The sequence below is a fragment of the Myiozetetes cayanensis genome, unplaced genomic scaffold (genome assembly GCF_022539395.1).
Source record: "Myiozetetes cayanensis isolate MyiCay16 unplaced genomic scaffold, myiCay2020 scf9, whole genome shotgun sequence".
In the NCBI taxonomy this organism is placed as follows: Eukaryota; Metazoa; Chordata; class Aves; order Passeriformes; family Tyrannidae; genus Myiozetetes; species Myiozetetes cayanensis.
In genome coordinates, this window is record NW_026088185.1 from 38,362,225 (window position 1) to 38,381,716 (window position 19,492).

Consider the following 19,492-nt stretch of genomic DNA (forward strand, 5'->3'; position numbering starts at 1 on the left):
TTCTCAGGGACACAGCACTCGCCACAATTTGTGCCTTACCTGTACTGCTCTACCAGGAAAACCTCAGTGCTGCTCCTGGTTATTCATGACAACTTCCTCCACTGGAAAAAATTGTCCCTGTACAACCCACCCATTCCCAAGGACAGTCCTGGCAATGCCATCAGTGATGCACTGTCACAGGAGGAAAGCTGGGACTCCCACCATCCTGGAAACCAGGGAGTGGAATAAGGTGAAGGAGCTAAAGGAAAAGGGTCAAAGGGGCAGGATGAAAATGTGCCCCTCAAGTTTCAAAATAAGTCACTCTTTAATCTGGTAAAGAACACAACTCCTTTATTTACTCAAATAAACAATTCCCTTAAAACATTCCATTCTCTGTTAAGAAATTAGGAGAAAGTGAATGACTGAAACACTCCACAACTGCAGAGAGCTGTGCCAGGCAGCCAAACCTGGCCACCAGTGGTGCCAGTTCTGCGAGCATGGAACTCTCCAGCAGTCATTAATTAATTTGTCCTGACCCTCCCCAAAACCCAGCATCCCCAGCAGGACTAGGGGCCGGCTGTCCCACCAGGACTGGCTGTGGAGCCGAGGCAGGGCCAGGGCAGAGCAGGACAGGGCACACCATGGGCTCCCTTCCACAGGGACTGCAGCCAGGGACAGGCTGGAGGACAGAGGTGTGTGGGGCCACATCCCTTCCCATGGGCAGCTCCACTCCACGGGTCCCCACAAACAACAGGAGAAACCAAGAGCCAGCCAAGGTGGCAGGGAAGGATTCCCACACCAGCAGACAGACAGGGAAAGCAACTTTGGATACAGAGACCCCAGGAACAGGTGTTCCCTGGGTCTGGCATTTTTAAGACATAAGGGGTTTTCAAGGATGGTTTTTCCGCTCTTACTGCCATAGAAGCTGAGACTACACACCAGATTTTTGGATGAGCCCCACCATGAATCAAGGACAGCATGACTTGCTCTTCAGAGCAGGAAATAACCTGCCTGACTTACCTAAAAAGCAGCATTTTCTGCCTTTTAGTTTTCAGTGTGACTGTCAGAAAACACAGACACACTGTACAATGAGCTTACAGAGCAGGAAGAATGGAACCAGCCCCAGTTCCAACAAACCAGCACAAAGGTGCCAACAGAAGATGGGTTTGTGTGCTTCCATCCCTTTTCTATCGTGTCAGCTTCAGTTACAAGAACCACTAGACAGCTAAGGAACAAGAGTGTTACATGTGAACAGCAGATGGAAGAATAGGAGCTTAAACTCCAGCTTCATGAAAGCAGCAAGCAATTAAAACATGTGGACAGACAAAGTGCACCCTCAAAAGTTACATGGAAAGAACTGAGTGTACAGCTGGCAAAAGGTGACTGATCCACAGGGCTGATGGAAAGAACCGAGAGCTCTGCAGGGGCAAAGCCAGACCCTCTCTCTCTTATGAACCACACAGGGTTCTACCTTCCAACACTCTTTTACTACACAGATTACCAGGGCATTAATCTTCCATTAAGTCATAATCCAGCACTACCAACCATAACTAAAGTAGAGCAGTTAAAAATTAAATTAGAAAGCAAATATGTAGATGGCCCTGCAGCAATTTATGGTCTTCCTGGATGGAGTTTGGAGCAACCTGATCCAGTGAAAGGTTGGAATGAGATGGACTTTAGGCTCCCTTCAAACCCAAACCAGTCTGTGATTCTGTAATGGGAGGAAGGGTTGAATATCCAGAACATTTCCATCCTTGATCATTCTGTACAGTCATCTGTATTGTGCCCTTCTAGATACACTTTCATTTTATTCCTAAATAAGAGATCTGGGAATTAACATGAGTGTGGATTTTCCACACTGCCTGGGTCCCCTTCCTCAGATGCAGACCCCAGTGCCAGGGCATAGCTGCCCCCAGGCCACCTTTGCTGGGCAGGGACGTTCTCACACCTCAGGACACACACCTGGACCTGACTGACTGGACACCTCACTCTCAGGAGGGTTCCAGGTGGCAAAAGTTCCACTGTTGAACAAAGGGGCTAAAGGAGACCCTAAAAACTATGGGTTGGATGTTTTCCATTGTCCAGCCCATTGCTGGTGATGGAGCCAGGACAAAAACTGGAGCAGGTGCTGGTGAAGGTGCCACAGGGTGGGTGTGGGTCTGGTACAGGTCCCTGCTCTCAAACTGCTGGGAACTGACCATGGCAAACTCTGCTGCCACCAGGCAGAGCCACTCTGACCATGGCAAACTCTGCTGCCACCAGGCAGAGCCACTCTGACCCTCCCCAGTCGCCCGTGTGCCTGGCAGCAGCTGAGGGACGAGGCAGAGGGAACCAGCAGCCACATGGCACAGGGTTGTGGCACAGGAACAGGGGCTGAGTGCTCCTGAGTGAGGGGAAGCAGCAAGAAAGCAAAAGGGGTTACTCAGGATAGAAAAAGTAGGACTGACTTCAGAGCATTGCAAAGCAATCTCACCATGGAATCACAGAATCATTTGGCTTGGAAAAGCCCTCTGACACCATCCCCCAGCACTGCCAAGGCCACCAGTAACCCACATCACCAAGTGCCACATCTACACAGCTGTTAAATCTATCCAGGAACAGGGACCACCACTGCCCCATCCTGAGGGATCAAAAGCCAAAGTCAAATCATACAGGAGGACAAAGAACTTCAGCTGTGCATGAGCAGTGACCAGCCCACTATTATCCCTCCCCGCCGGGGACAGAGGGCTGTGCCTCCCTGGGGAGCACTGGAGAACTCTTCAGCTCCCAGAGGAGACAACAGGAAGAGATCCAGACCTGTTCTGCCTTTGGGATCCATTCCCCTCACCTGCCTAAGAAAGTCAGGAGAAGTAGAAAGAGTTGCAGGACAGACAGCAAGAGGGGTCAGGCACAGACTGAGAAACTGGGCTCACATTTCAAAGGCAGTTCTGGAGGTGTGAAGGTTCTATAAAGAAATACAGATCATATTTAGAAGAAGAATGGAATCAGCTGCTCACCATTTCCCACTCACTCAAAAGCTCCTGGGCAGCACAGACATCACTGGCAGCACATTTGCAAGGGGCAGGAGGATCTCCCCTTCCTCAGGCTGCCTCGCCACCCTCTCCAACACTGCACGTGTGGAGTGGGGATAAAGCATGAGAGCATCCAACAAGTCCTGAGCAATCCCACCTGTACACAGAGGTTTCCAGAACCTGCCACGGCTGATGACAGAAGCAACAGCTTCCAACTGAGAGTCCTGAGCCCACCAGCTGCCGATTGCATCCCACCCTCAGTCCTCCAGCAGCTGCCGGGGTGACAGTGGTGGCTGGGGGTGACAACACCCCACTCCCATGGGCACAGAGGGATCCGTCTCCAACAGCCAGCCCCAGACACGGAAGCAACAGCGTGTCCCTGACAAATTTATTGTCTTGTAACACATTTCTTCAGAAGAGGAAAACAGAAAGTTGGGCAATGACAGATCTTAAAAAAAAACAACCAACAAACCTGCTTTTTGGACTACTATGAAAAATATGGCAAAGTTCCCTCTGGGGAGGGCTCTGAAAGAAAATATGAGGAGTAATAGCAGATTAAAAGCTTGCTATATAAACATACTGCAAAAAGGGCAGATATCCAACAGGGCAAAAACTAGAAAGCTCTAGAGAAGAGAGGAAAAGTAATTATTCCAGAAGTGAAGAAAAATGTCTTGGTATGAGGGACATCACAGAGTTTCAGAATTTCCATTGCTTAAAAAAATATCTGGGGAGTGATTTTATTAACATGAGCAAGTATCTTCATTTCAGGCGATGGATACTTGGTGCTCAAAATCCCCACTGTGGAAGAGCTCAGCAGCCCTGGCAAACCCCAGCAGGCAGGAGCTGAGGCCAGGCATTGAAATTAATATTGACAGGGCAGGGAAAGGGCAACAACACCCAGAGAAATTACTTTTGTTGGAATAAGCTGCCAAAGGACATTTTAAGCTTTGAACAGGCAAGGTACCCTTGGAAAGGTTGTGCTCTATGAGACATGAGCGACACAGCAAAGCACTGTGAGTGCAGGGATTTTGTGCAGTACAGCACATGCACAGAGCTGAGGAAGAACCTGTTGGTCCCGGTCTGAGAGGGGCTGAGGGTACAAACTCCACGGGGGAGCAGCTAAGATAACACAGGGCTGACAGCTCTTACTGATTCCAGGTCTGGAATAGTTTACATAAGAGAATCCCCAGCACTGAAAGCAAGTCACATCCGAGCAGAGTTTGACAAGGAATTTTCCATCCAGTCAGTCACCCCAACTGTCCCCTCTATTGCCACACATCTGCCTTTCTGGGCTGTGCACACCCCCACGCCCGAGCCGGGCTGTGGAACAGGGTAAGGAGACCCTGCACTGCACCCCCAGACAGCAAAGCAATGCAGGATTTTATATAAATACCAATCAAAGGCAATGTGATTCATCAGTGCTCTGGACACTCTCCAGAGGGAAGAGGTAATGACCACGGCATTGGGAATGCTCCGATTCAATTTAAGCACCGGGGCAAACAAGGGTTGCACGGGGCTGCCTCTTTCTGGAGTTCACTTCCAAACCTGGATACTAAAAGTCCACAGAAACAAGGAGAAGAGCTCGATGGAGCAGGTTTTACATCCTGTGAAGGTACCAGAGATTTACCAGAAGTGCAACACTACACAGAAGTACTTCAGACCCCACAGTTGAGCCTTGTTCCTCCTCCCTGCCCCAAAGCAGGGATTCATTCTACAAGCACCTGGATGGGGCAGTGGGCACAGCCCCTCCTTGCAGCTCGGGGCTGGGACCTCCCCTCTCTACAAGTGTAAGGAGCATCACACCAGCGAACTGCTCTGGTGAAAACACGGAGAAAAACTAAAATGTTCTGTTGGCACACTGCCTCTGGAACCGCTGTTTGCAGAGCGCTGTTTTAAAGGGACGATGGAGGGGAAGGAGTGTCTCACAGTACCTGCCGCGCGGGAGAGGAACCCGCATCGGAAGGACCCGGACACCGCACGTTCCTTACCCTGCCCGCAGCCCCCCGAGCGGCCGGGAGCTCGTCCCGCCCGGGGTGCGGTGGGACGGGATGGGGCACGGGCACCGCACGCACCGCACAGGGGCCTCTCACCGGGAGCGATGCCGCTCAGCCTGAGGATCTGCCCTCGAGCACCAGCGCCGCCGGAGCCCCCCGGGGTGGATCCGCCCGGGATGGCGTGGGAAGCCGCAGGGATCAGGGACTCCAGCGCGGGGCAGCTCCGATAAGTCCCCGCTGACCCAGATCTCGGTCGGCGCGGCCGCGGTTGAACGCACCGAGAGCCCGAACCCCCCCGACCGGCGGCGGGCACGGCCGGGGCGCGGGGGGGAGGCATAAGCGGGGTCCCGGGGACCGCCCGTCCCGGTGCCGCGGAGCCGCTCCCGGAGCCGCTCCCGGAGCCGCTCCCGGCCGGCCGTACCTGTGCAGAGGGACACGGCGGCGCCGAGCAGCGGCAGCGCCGCCCGCAGCGCGGGGCCGGGCGGGTCCCGCATGGCCGCGGGAGCCGCGTCCTCCTCCCGCCGCCGGAGCCGCTCCCGGGCCCGCCGGGCCCCGCCGCCCGCGGCTTTAGCGGCTCCAGCGGGAGGGCCCGGCCCGGCCCCGCCCGGCCCCCGCCCCGCTCCGTCCCCCCACCCCGCCGGTTCGAGGGTGCGGACGCGGCTCTGCCGCCCCCGGCACCGACGGCGGCGGGACGGGCGGGGGTCCCGGCCAGGCAGGGGTCCCAGGGCAGCCCCGGGCCGTGCCGAGCCCCCACCCCGCTCCGCCGCCCCCCGGGAGCCCCGAGCGAGCCCCCGGGGCCGGCTCAGAGCTCGGGCTCCGCAGCCCTGGGGGTTATGCCTGCAGGGTACGGGAAACCGGCCCGCAGCGATGACGATTTTTAATTATTAGGGGGGGGGTTTGCCAAAACCCCGTCAGTAGCTTTTGGCATCTGCCCCGAGGCTGCGCCGAAACCCCCGCGAACAGCAACGCGCTGAGCTGTTTGCAGCGCTTCTACACTATCTTGAACGGTTTTAAACTGAGAGAGATATAGATTAATTGTTAGGAAGAAGGGACCTGTCACAGGTTGCCCAGAGAAGCTGTGGCTGCCCCATCCCTGGAAGTGTCCAAACCCGGGTTGGACGGGGCTTGGAGCAACCTGGGATAGTGGAAGGTGTCCCTGCCCAAGGCAGGGGGTGGCACTGGATGGGCTTTCAGGTCCTTTCCAACCCAAACCGTTCTGGGATTCTGTGATTTCTCCTTCACAAGCAAAATTCATCTGACTAAACTATTTTTGAAAGAAAACAAATTACCCTCCACCATGGTACGGACACAGCAGAGGTGAAACCCAAGTAGTCTGGGATTAAGTTGCTGTTAAACAGCATCAAAAAAGCTGCTCTTGTACAACCTTTTTTTCCTTTTTTTAATCCAAACACATCAAGAGAAGGCATTCAGGACTTCCATGTCCCTCCACCCTCAGTTAAATGTGGTGGGAATTACAACATCTTAGTGCAGTGAAGTCCAACGTGACTATTTCATAGCAGTCTCTATGGGTGTGTGTTCTATCGGACTGAAACACAACCCAGCAGCCTATTGCACACCTCACTGTTAGGAAATACCTGCCAAGATCTAGTAAAAAATACAAAGGTTTGGGTGTCAGGGCAATAAAATAACAGAGGATAAATTTGCAACTCCTTCCCTTCTGAAAGCCCGGAGCCGGTAACAGCTCCCTGCCCACGTAGCTCAGCCATCCATTACTTGACAAGTACCTGTTAAGCTGCGTATTGCTTGTCTGGAGATCCCGGCTGGCTCTGGGAACACCAGGAGAGAACACTGGATCCTCAGCAGCACCCGGGCACTGCTCATGCTGCTGACAGATCAGACAAACACAGCTCTGCTCCTGCAGATCCGTGTTTTCTTCCTTTCCTTCTGACTTTCTAATAATTCACTTCATTTGCTCAGTGGTACTAGAAAATGTAAACATAAATCATTCAGACTCATCTCTGGTTGACAGCATGGAATTATCTTGCTTTTCTGGGTGAAGGAAGACATAGAAATAGGAATTATGTAATTAAAGTAGTTAAGGTTGTTTTTTAGTGCAAGAAAAAACGTATAGAACACATTTGCTCATCCTTTGCAGAAGTGATGAAAACAGTATCTCCTGCACTTGTCAAGAAGGAGAATCAAAGTTTATAGAAAGAAAAAAAATATATTAATCAAAGCTTCTAGAAAGAAGTGGCTCAGGGATTTGGGGTTGCAACTGGTGTGGTGTGACTGAGACTTAGTCATTGTGTAGCGCCACTTTTTAAATCCAGCCTACTTATATCCTTGTTTGCAATATTCCCTTTTCATTTAGGCTGCAAGGAATCTCCTCTGAGCTGGAGCACAACACGGTCCTGCCCTGCTACTCCAGACACTCGTCCTGCTGTGGCAAAAAATGGTTCAGCACTGAAAGACAGTTTAAACACCAACTAAGCACCGGTTTGGAGATACAAGCCTATTATACTTTTTTATATATTCCTGGTAGAGTAATGGGCTGATGGACTGGGTGATTGGAGACTTGTGAAGATAAATGTTGCAGACACTGGCATGGCAAAGCTGGAGCATTGTATTTGGGACCTCACCACACATCTGTAGGAAAGTGTAAGGCTCGTTGCCCCAGATCAGTCCATATCACCAAGAATACAGACACTGGCATGTGTTCAGATTAAATACATGACAGTTTCCTCCATTTCCCCTCTCATCCCCATGTGCACTGTGAGGGGAAAGCATTGCAGCAGAGCAGGGATCACGTTGTTCTGCCCCATCTCTGGGGTCAGGTGCTTTCTCACACACGGCTGTGCTGCCCATTTTACCCAGTTCAAACAAGGCCCCTTTGCATGATTTAATACTGATAATGCTGCACGTCCTCAAAACACACTACAGAGCTTTTGTTTCCCTATGGTCCTTGAAAAACTAATTGTCTGGGTTCTTCATATGCTGTTACATTCTGCATTATGTGATATCTGTGAAATCTGAAACAAAGCACTTCAAATTGCTGGGTTTTAACTTCTTTCAACAGGTTTGGTGTAAATAAATGGTATTTTTTTGAGTATCATCGATGCAGAACCAGCAGCTGCCGACATTCTAAATGGTTTGAAACTGAGTTTAAAACAAATTGAAAACCCCACAGAACCTATTCAGCTACTCCCAGCTCACTGTGCCTGCAGAGCACTCAGGGACCAGCAGGTTTGGGTCCCAGTTAACCATCATCACCGAGCATTCACCCTGTGCCAGATCTTCCTTAGGCCTTTGACACACCAAACACCAGCAAAAAACAAAAAGCAAAACAAGGGATGGAGTTAAAAAACCCACCACACTTTGCTGAGAGGCCAACGTGCTCCCCAGTTAGCTGCTGGCATGGCGTGGTCCATGGCAGGGCAGAAACAGCCTATCTTGGGGATTTAAGAGTCTTTGGAAATGGGTAACACCAGGGAAACTTTTGCCAACTGGAAGCACTTCTAGGGCTGGCCAAAAGCCAAGAATTTTGTTTTGTAATTTATTTTGCTCCACTTCAGGGCAAACCCAAGACCTACTGAAATTTTGTGCAAGCAAAACAAAAGGGAATCCACAGATACCCCAGAACAGGCAGCAGGTCAGCAGTTACCCCTCCCCTTGGTCCTCCTCATCCCCTCTGCATCAATGTCTTGTCTTGCTGCCTTGCACACCCTCTGTCCCACTCTGCTCATCCAGAAATGCTATGAAACCTTCCAAAAGTTGCCATCAGATTGATGCAAAACTGCAAAACCATTATATTGTTGACCACAGTGATTAGAAAAAGAGTTGAAAAACTCCCAAACTGTTCCAAGAACCATTTTATAATTCCATAGTCACACCCACCCCCAAAATGCTGCTTTCTACAGCTCTGAAACCTCTTACACAGTAGCCCATTAATCTGCTGAAAAGGCCACATTAATCTCAGTGGGGGCCTTTTTGATGAGGAGGGTAATAATGGAGCTCCTTGGAATATTTTAGCATTATTCAGGCATAAGAAGTGTCCAAAGAGTGAGCATTAGTGTAATTGAAAAATTAATTCATTATGGAATGGTTTGGGTTGGAGGGGACCTTGAAGCTCATCTCTCCATGGGCAGGGACACCTTCCACTATCCCAGACTGCTCCAAGCCCCATCCAACCTGCCCTTGGACACTTCCAGGGGTGAGTGTCACTTCCACCTAAACATAGCCCAACACAATTCCAGTGGGGAGTTCCTGGTGGCCCAGTGTGGAACCACCTCCTGGGGGAGAGAGAGAAGGTTTGCCAGGAACAGCAACAGGGACACTGAACCATCTGCTAGCTAACAGCTGGAAAGGACAAAGGAAAAAAGTCAGAGTGATGGAGAGGGCCAGAGCCCTTTCCCTGAAGGCTTAAATTGACTTCAAGATCCTCATAAACCAGAGAAGAAGACACTGAGAACATGGAATTATCTGAAGTTTCTCAGGCAAATTTTTTAAAAAGTGTGTGCAGAGAAGACACAATTTCAGATTCTCTCAGGGAGCAGTTCGAAACAAATCCCTTTCTCTTTGTTTACTGGTATCAGTGCTCTTCCTCCCAGTGAAGAGAGGCAGCCACGTGTTTTCAATTCACGCAGAATCTCATTACAAGAGACTTGACAGAGTAAATCTGTCTCAGGTTGCAGCGTGTTTCCAGGGTAAGCTGAAGCAGAACCCTGTGACCTCTGGCCACAGCCTCAAGCCACAGCCATGCCCACGGTCAGTGCCTGGCAGGAACAGCACTGCCCTGGCCCTTGGGGCTCCCAGACCTCAGGGGCACGGCCAACACTCAGCTATTTTAGCTCCCTGCATTAAGGACTGCAAGTCCCACATACAGGGAGTAACCAAACATGGATAACTGGGGGGACAAGAGGCATCAGTGTTCCCTCCTGGTTCTGCAGTCTCCTCACAGCCCGAGTTATGGGAGCTTCCCTGTGCCAGCCGTTCCACTGCCCTCAAAAACTGCTCTGCAGCCCTTCCTGCTTCCCCCCATCAGCTCTTCCAGCAGGGAGATGTTCTCTCGAGTGCAGGCAGGCAAGGTAACACCACAGCCACTTCTGCAAGGTTTTAGGATTAACATTCCAGTCTAACATCCAACAGGTCACTGTCCTCCACCACCACCATCTTTGGTAGGAATCACGTTTTAAACCTCCAGGTTTTCCAGAACATTCCAAGAACGAAAAGAGGTCTATGCTGTGAATCTGAAAGAGTTATGATATTTGGGAAAGGGGGGTTTGGCTGGTGAAAATTGGAGAAGACTGATGCAGAGACATATGGGGAGGAGACTGGGGCGATGAAAAGTCCTTGACTCCAGTTAGCAGGAGCCACCAAGGGTGTTGTCATCTGCTAAGATCCAAAGCTGACTGCAGGTTTTAACGTCTTTAACAAAAAAAAAATCCCTGGCCTCGCTAGGTCTAATTTCCTTCTGGCACAACTTGTCATAGTTGACACACAGCTTATCTCTGAGCCTGAGCAGCAAATGAACTATTCACAGGGATGAGAGGAAGGTGGGCACTGCCTTTTCCATGCTCTGAAGGCCACAAAAAACCAAACCAAAACAAAAGTTCTCCATGATGTCCATGGGAAGAAGAAAATTCCAAGTGTCAAAGCTGAAATGCAGTTTCAGATCTTCACTTTTTGAGAGGAGCAGATTTTAGCACAGTAACCAATACCTGGACTCGCTGACACCGACGTCAGTATCTGAATGTTGGCGATTTTAGGGGTCCAGGACTTTTGTGACAGTGAAATCCTCAGTCACTGCACTGGAGAAGGTGATCAGTGTTTAGGTGGGGGCTGCAGTTGGAGACAAACTATTAATTACTGATGTTAGGTCATTTTGAAAATCCACCTCTGCAGCTCAGCTGCTTCACAGGTGAAACCCCAGACAAACAAACCCCTCAGCACACGCTGGAGCCCCCCAGCAGGCACTGCCCACGGGGAGGGGGACAGAGCAGCATTCCTGGGATGGTTCCCTGCTCCATCCAGGGGCACAGCTGGTCCTTCACCCCATGGCACCCTCAGCCACGTCCCCTCCAGCACAGCATTGGTGTCCCTGCCCGTGCCCCCTGCCTTGTGCTGGAGGGACAGCCCGGGGGGCACCACGGCACTGCCCACCCACCACGGCCATGGGGCACGAGTGCCCTGCCCCAGGACAGGCATTTATGGACCAGCCTGTGAGTTCAGAGCCCCAAGGGTGGGACAGGGGCACCAGCTCAGCCAGGGCTGCACCAAGGGTTTGGACACAGCCCTGGACAGACACACTGCACAGGGTGACACATGGCAGTGACCGCAGTGCCCAGGGGGACACCGGGGGTTGTTTTTTAAACAAACCCAACAATTAAAGTCTCCTGGCTGGTACAGAGCAGGGTGATGCAGGGGGCAGGTGTCCCACACCCCCCAAAGATCCTTCTGCAGGTTTCACAAACCTCCACCAGGCAGGATCCGGGGGCTGCGAGACGAGACTGTAACCAGGGAGAAGCTGCATCCATGGAGCAGGTCCCAGGTTCTCCTCCCTGAGAACCAGAGGTCCCCCCTGTAGCCTCTCCAAGGGAACCATGTCCGGCTGACCCGGCTCTCCTGGCAGGCTCCAGCTGCTGTCCCGGCACAGCTCCACGGTTCAGGCACTGAGGGGTGGTGGGGTTTTCCTTCCAAATGGGAATGTAAAGCCAGTGTGCTATTCCCAGGTCAGATTACTTACTTTTTCCACACAAATCTTAACTTTAAAATGTAAAAATGTATTCTGAGATTGTCTCTCTATAAATGGAACAGCACCTGAAAAGTCTTTGCTTGCCTTCTGCAGTGCCAACCACTGAGCCAAGGCTGAGCTTTTTGCACAGCAGACATTTCACCTCACAGGGAAGAGAACTGTCCCTCCCTATCAAAACAGTTTAATCCAGGCAAATAAAATTCTGGAAGGTTTGATACGGATTTTTGGCAGATAATTCCAGCCCAGAAGGCCCACAAGAGAAGTTCCAGCTGAGAGGAAGGAAGCCTTCAGTGACTCCCCTACAGCAACACTGACTGGAGGGCCTGACCTCAGGCTGCTCCCACAGGTGACCCCAGGACACCTCCAAGTGCCACATATTACTGAGCAGTAACAAACAAGCCTTCTGCATATAGAATCATTGAATCATAGGATAGTTTGAGATGGAAGGGACCTTCCAGCCCACCCAGTCCCACCCCCTGCCATGGGCAGGGATACCCTCCACTATCCCAGGTTGCTCCAAGCCCCATCTGGCCTGGCCTTAAACACTTCCAGGGGTGGAGCAGCCACAGCTTCTCTGGGCAACACAGAAATCCATCAAAACACAACAACACTTCCCCCATTCCCAAAACCTGAAGCCACATCTAGTTCCACCCAGTCTGCCTCCTGTAACTGCTGGGGATTGTCCGCACCGGCAGGACAACTGAATCCCACAGGTGATGATGAGCTGTTTTTCCAGGCTCTGATCCCCAGCACTGCTGAGCAGCCCCAGCTCCATCCCGGCTGGTGCAGCACAAACCCGCCAGACACATGAATAATTCATCTGCAGCGAGGGAACTGCCTGTGCCATCCTAATAGATGCAGTGACACCCTTACTGCAGCAGATTATATTTAAGCATTCCAAATCTCTTTAGAAGATTAGATTTTGTGGAGGTTCTAGAAGAACACTGATTAATAAACACGCTGGAAAAATAGTGAGGGAGGTGAGGGTGTTCCCTTCCCGTGGAACCTCCCCCACTGCCCAAGCCTTGACATCTCCAGAGGAAAAGCAGTAACAAGTGTTCTCCTGGGACTGTCCACATGTGGAAATGAGGTTAAATTGCACAGACCACAGATAATCCTTCCCTGGCTATCACTGAGTTTTCCCTTCTCTACTCCCAGGCACGTGCCCCTCCAGTTCCAGAGGAAACCCTGCTATTCCTGTTGGCTTTGGAGAGCACAGACCCTGACTGTCCTCAGCAGCCACTGTACATCAGGAAAGCACATGAATAACTTATCCCAAGTCAAGGGACAAGAACTTGCTAAGAAATTACTTCTTATGACTACTTTTCACTCAATTTTCTTGATTTCCATTCGCTGAACAGCAACCCAGTTGAAGCACACACCAGCTAACACTTCTGATAGCCTGGACCAGAAGTCCTTCAGCAGCAGGGCATGAAACTGAAATGGGTTTAAAATAATCCCTGGATGCTTTGATATGCAGAAGGCAGCCCTTGGAGCAGCATCAGTGACTGTGACCTTGCCCAGCACACCAGGGAATGCCCAGGAGCCCCAGCACTGACAGGCCCTGTTACCCTGCCAGTGGCTCACCTGGATAATCTTCTTTACCTAGCACAGGATAAACAGGGTATTACTGAGGTGTTCCTATGGTTTGTGGCTTTATCCTTTAGTCTGTTATCCCTTGAGTGTCCAGAGAAGGAAATGGAGCTGGGAAGGAGTTGAAGCAACAGGAGCAGCTGAGGGAGCTGTAGGGGTTCATCCTGGAGAAAAGGAGGTTCAGGGGGAACCTTCTCACTCTCTGCAACTCCCTGATAGGAGTTGGAGAGAGAACTGCACAGGTCCTTGCTGCAGGTTCCACATCCTGCAGCATCCCAACCAGCCCCAGCACAGCTGGGAGCACCCAGCACTGGGGTCAGAAAATCCAGATCCTCAGGGACAGCAGAGGGAACCACTACGGAGTACACGGAGCTGTTCCCAACCTGAAGTTGTGCTGTTCCAGTACACAGCACCTTCCAGAGGATGCTACAGTGCAAAGGAGAGATGGAGCAGGTATTTGACAAGTCTCTCTTCCTAAGGCCTAGTAAGGTGCTGTGACTCAGTGTGGCAGTGTTTGGGGAAAGCAGCCCAAATTCTGCCAGCACTGTCACTCACCATCAGCATGACAGGTTGTCTCTCTAACACCTGCACTGGAAAATGCTGGAGAGGCAAAAACTCCAAGCAAAAACTTGACCATACCCTTCACACACAGACTGAACAGAACTGCCATCTCTGGCTCTGTCCCCTCTATCTGCAGTGTCACCTCCGTGCCACCCTGCCCTGGCCAGCTGTCCCCACTGGCCTCATTCCGAGCACCGCAGCAGCTCCACGAGACCTGGTCTCCTTTCTCACTTGGCTTGAATCCTGCTGCCTGTTCCAGCCCATGAACACCTGTTAAAGGAACACAGGGGTGTGCACCGGGCACTGCAGAGCTTCAGGCACTGCTCTGTATCAGTGGCCACCAAAGCAGCTCCTCACCTTGCAGCTGTACCTGTCACCAGTGACCTCCAGCCACCCAGCAGCTTCAGTCCAGCCCTGATTCCCTCAGGCCACTGACATCCCATCCCTCCCGGGCTGCAGCTGTGGCCCAGTCCACCCAGTACACAGCTCACCCACACACCAGTTTAAAGGAAAACCAAAACACATTCAAGCTTTTGACTTCCTATTAAAAACTAACAAACTAACAACTAGCAAAACCTCATTGGTTCTGGCTTTTCCTAGTTTTTGTTGCAGCCCTGGCTCTGCTCGGATTCTCATCAGGTATAACAGAGAGCTGGCAGCTGGTGTGAGCCCGGCTGCGCTGCAGAGCTCCGCACCCGCTGTCTCCCAGCCCCAGGCAGCACCCACCCCGCACGCCTGGCTCCTGCTCCTGCTCCAGCAATGCAGAACAGGGCACTCCACTTGGCTGGAACGGGACAGGAAGGACGGGGCTGAGAAGGAAAAGTTACAGAGAGGCAGCAGAGCAGGACCTGGTGGACTCGAAGCACTGAAGGGAACCCTGGAGGAGTGTTTTACCCCAGAGAGGAAGCGTGTCCAGGTGGCTGATCACTGCCCAGGGCCTGGGACTGCCCAGGGCATTCTAATCCCATGGATAAAGGAGCTCTTTTCCGAGGATGAGAGGGCACTGCCCCTTCCTGGGCACTCCTCCACGGGGTGGAAGAGAGAACTGCTCAGAGCAGAGTTCCTCCCCCCGGGGCCGGGATCAGGGACCACGGGGAGGGCAGGGCTGCTGTGTCCTGCAAGGACAGCCCAGCACCTCCCTGCTGTGCCCTTCTGGGACCCAGTTCAGCACAGAGGAACAGCCCAGGCCCTGTTAGAGCCTCAGCACCTCAGACTTCCACTGGCACCAGCCTGGACCCCCCAGGCACTGCCCGGGGTCCCCACGGCTGCACTGGGGGCACCTCCTCGCTGATGGGCAGTAAGAGAACTAAAGCACACTGTGGTTTGACTTGAAAACATTCTATTTAATTTATACAAATAACTACTAAATAGAAAAAGTAGATTAAAACAAAATAGTTATTTTTCTGGCAGAGTTTAAATGCATATTATATAGCTTAGAAGAAATAAAATGCATTTTCCCCACAGCATTCATGACCTAAAATTCTAGTTAACTCCTCCATTGCTTTCCTTTCCCAGATCAGTAAGATGCCAGACGCAAGGTCCTGTGGGAAATGGCTATATATACGTTCCATATTCCAACTGAAAATATGGTACAGACCACACACCTACAAATGTGAAGCACTTAAAATGTGACTATCGAGTTGTAATATGATAATACATAAAACAATTCATGTTTCAGGTTATATTGTGTTACAAAAACGTCTGTGTAAGAAATCATGAAAGAGGCCACATAAAAATAAGCTTTAACTTTATGCACTTATTTTACAGTTTAAAAAACTGGCAAGTGCACTAGTAATAAATAATTTGCAAGTTTTGGATAAACGAGAAATTCCTAATGTTCAGCATTATTGTAAACATCAGTACACGTGTAAAATGCAGCTAAAGTCTGACAGTTACATTTTCAGTTTAACGAATTCTTTTCCTATTACTCGGGTATAGATCAATGCAGGATACAGCCAATCGTATTTTTGGCAAGTCATGTCATTAAAATTAACAGTGACAGTGCAAGTAAGGAATGCAAAGAATTCCTAGTGCAATAAAGAAGAGAAGCACAGGCAATATTGCTGATTAAAATTTACCACTTCCATGTATTCACCCTGGGAGTGATTAGGAGAATTAAAATTTAAAAAAAAAAAAAAAAAAGGAAGGGGGAAAAAAAGGGGGAAAAAAGAAAAAAAAAAAAGGAAAATAAAAAGAAAAAAGCTGTTCAAAGCCATTGTTTAATGCCCTGATCTTGTCTTAGGATTTCTCTGTCTTCCTTCAGGCCACTACCTCAGCAACAGCACATCCAGCTGAGTCCTCAGCGCTCACCAGGTGTGGGTGCAGCTGTGCCCGAGCAGTCCAGGGGTCCCAGTGTTCCCACAGCTGCTCCCCAGAACTCCTGCTCCGAGCAGCCCCGTGGGCACCAGGGCTGTGAACTGCCTGGCCAGAGCCCCGCGGGCCAGCCCGGTGCCTTCCTGGGGGAGAGCACCACGAGCAGAGAGGGTCAACAGTCAGCTTTCAGTTTGTCTAAGGAATTGTCAATTTTGGTCAAAGTCTTTTTGATGCGCAGGGCTGTCAGTCTGGCGGATGGGTTCTGGTACCAGCACTCCTTCATCAGCTTGGCGAGGGATGTTAACGTCTGGGAACAACACAAACCACACAACACCAGGGTAAGTGCACAAGCAACGAGCCAAGGAAGCACTGGCTGGGGTCAAGCACTCACAGAGGATTTATTGCCTAATTAACACTCCATTTTCAGAGTTTCCTGCTACCCAGCAAATGCAGAGCTTCCCTGTGCTCAAAAGCCCTCAAAGTCTGATAATGTGGTTAAACCAAGAGCACAACCAGCCCCTGGGCTGACTGGAGTGATCAGCCAGGGTGACCTTAAACAATGGAGTTTTGGAGTTTCTTTCCTAATTAAGAAAACACTCCACAGAATCTCTTTTCAGTGACACCAAGTCCTGCAGACCCAAGAAGGCAGATGAGAAGGTGCAGATTTTCTGCCTGTGATTCCATCATGCCCAGCACAGGTTTAACTGGCCAGACTCCCAGCTGGGTGTTGGGACAGCAGAGGGCACAGCTCCACACCCAAACTTTGGAGATGGGCCCTCCGCCCTGGCCAGCCCTGCAGATTCACACTGACCTCCACAGCTTCAGTGGTAAGGACAGAACAGCTGGGCAGAGTGCAGAGTCTGAAAAATAAACTTCAGCAGCAGCCTTTCAAAAAGAACAACAGCCCCTTATTCTGTAGGCAGGAGAAACCAGCATTCTGTTCTAAATCTGTGGGACTGTAAACCACAGAAAGTCCTGGACTGGCTTCCCTCCCCTGATTTCCCCTTGGAGGGAGAACAACGACCCAGGAAGAGCAGTTGTAAGAGTTATTGCTAAATCCTGCTCCTAAGCAGCCAACCTGTGACTGGCTCAGACCTGGCAGTCCTGTTTGCTCAGCCCACCCCCAACACCTGCACAGCTGATGCTGCTGACAGGGCCCATCGAGATCACTTCCCCTGCAAGGGACAACTGAAAATAACTCCTGTGACTCTGTCAAAGAGCAAAGGTCAGCACGTGCCAGCCCCCCCAGCACCCACTGACCGGGTCTGAGAACCATCTGTTGGGAATGTTGGGCCTCTGCTGATCCACACAGACCACTTTCCTCATGTCTTCAAAACTGGGATCGTTGGGAACCAAGTCATAAAAGGGTGGTTTGTAGTCTTCCACAATACCTGGTGAGACACAAACAGGCATTACTGAACAGCTGTGCCAGTGAACAGCACTTTCACGGGGACAGAGGGAACACAGGACCCATGTGTTCTGAGAAGCACACAAATCCTTTAGAAGTCAATCCCACAGTGTCACGCAGCCACTGAACAACAGAAGAGCACTTAGTGCCACAGGAACAGCTTCTTCTACCCAAAATGTTAATTAATTGGCTCATATGACAAGTTCACAAAGTAAGAGCTATACCCACTTTGCAGATGCTGAAGCTGAAAGGATGAGAAGTAAATCCCTTGCCAAAGGGCCATATTTTGTAACACACAGAGCTTTTCTGCCTATCACAAACTGGGATTTCTACCAGCAAACAGAAAAATGTAAGGTCTGCACTGTGGTTTTTACCAGGCTCACCACACACCTTGGTGCTTTTGTCATTCCTGGAAGGGTCCAATAATACATTGGCATCCACAAACCCTTGTGTTGGTGCTTCAAATCATTTCATTTCTTGTTATGAAAACAGTAAAATCCCCAGGGTAACTGGTACCACATGCCATCACAAAGCCAAACAACATCTGAGGGGCTGAATGCATCTTCATAGAATGATGGAATGGTTTGGGTTGGGAGGGACCTTGAAGCTCATCTCATTCCACCCCCTGCCATGGGCAGGGTCACCTTCCACCAGCCTAGGATGCTCCAAGCCCTGCCCAGCCTGGCCCTTACACCAACAGCCTGCCCTTCCCTAGGCTTCAGCACTGGAAGAGGAGTGTGTGTGTGCTCCCCCTGCCTGCACCCCGCTCACAGAGCGCTGCCAGGCTCAATTCCCCTGCCCACTCCCCAAGCAGGCACAGAGCTCTGCTTCCTCACTGCACCAGGCTCACAAACAAGCTACAGGGAGCCCAACTTCCTCAAGAAGCCAATTTACAGGCCGGTGTTCAAAGGCAGGCATTTGGGTCAGCAGCTCGGAGAAACCCGGAGATAATGAGGCCCTCTGGGTCCAGCGGGAACATCAAACGGCTGCTGCTGACAGCTGGGCACACTGAGAGCTGGCAGCTGTCCCAGAGCCAGGCATGAAATCCAGGAGCATCTCTAATGCTCTGGAGAGACTGAAGTTGAAAAGAGGTTCTCAGTCTTTGCTATGGCAAAGTTTTGAGTTTTAGTTTTCTTGTTCTATTGCAAATGAAGATCAAAATCCCAGATATTCCCATGGATATGCTGTAAAAATCTGTAAATCCCTGTCTGCAACGACTAGTCAAAAAGGGAAATAGTCTTCAGGAAGACCAATTCCCAACTGGATTTACCAAACATCACCTACTGGGCTGAGTTCTTGTCTTTACCCTTCTCCTGCTCCCCCCAGAGCGCTGTGAGGCCTCAGGAACACACCCACCCTGTGCCCTCAGTGCCACACCTGCCCTTCAGGTAACGCTGGGGCCTCGCACGAGTCAGGCACCCAACCCCAGCTGTGCCACACAGCTCTGGACACGCTCCAGGGCCACGAGGATGTTACAGATGAACTTTATCACTGCAGAGAGAGCCTGGCTCTCGTTCAGTGTTTCCACGTGGCCTTTCCCAAGCCCAGGGCACAGAGCTGGCTGTTGCAGATAAGACGTGCAGTTCTCAGCGCGAAGGAAGCGGGTCTGGCCTTTGCTCCAGTAGTGACCCTGGAGTGCCCTGGTAGCTACCAGGGCTCCAACACCCACCCCCCTGGGACCACCCGGCTCCGCAGCAGCTCCGTGCCAGCGAGCCACTCAACCCCTGGCCCACAGCACTGTGCCCTCTCAGCATCACTGACCCCTGACACGCTCCCCTCACGCTGCCCCTGGGGGACCCAGGCCCTGCAGCACAGCCCAGCCTGGCCTTCCTGCACAGCTTCAAGGGGACTTCTGTCATTTCCAATACACGGTGCTGCTTTCCCCCAGGGCTGCTGACTTTGTGCCCTCAAATCAACTACA

At 51.2% G+C, this 19,492-nt stretch overlaps 2 protein-coding genes across 3 annotated transcripts in view; one reads left to right on the plus strand and one right to left on the minus strand.

Annotated features, from left to right (window-relative positions):
• Window positions 1–19,492, plus strand: part of UPP2 (uridine phosphorylase 2) — a 293,492-nt gene that overhangs the window by 206,199 nt on the left and 67,801 nt on the right. The gene's annotated exons all lie outside the window — the stretch shown is intronic.
• Window positions 15,173–19,492, minus strand: part of ACVR1 (activin A receptor type 1) — a 47,903-nt gene continuing 43,583 nt past the window's right edge. For both annotated transcript variants that reach the window (XM_050339687.1, XM_050339688.1), the window contains exons 9-10: window positions 17,424–17,554; window positions 15,173–16,470 (exon numbers count right to left, since the gene is read on the minus strand). In XM_050339687.1, the coding sequence (XP_050195644.1) occupies window positions 16,336–16,470; window positions 17,424–17,554 (266 nt within the window). In that variant the 3' untranslated portion in view covers window positions 15,173–16,335. The remainder of the gene's footprint in view (window positions 16,471–17,423; window positions 17,555–19,492) is intronic.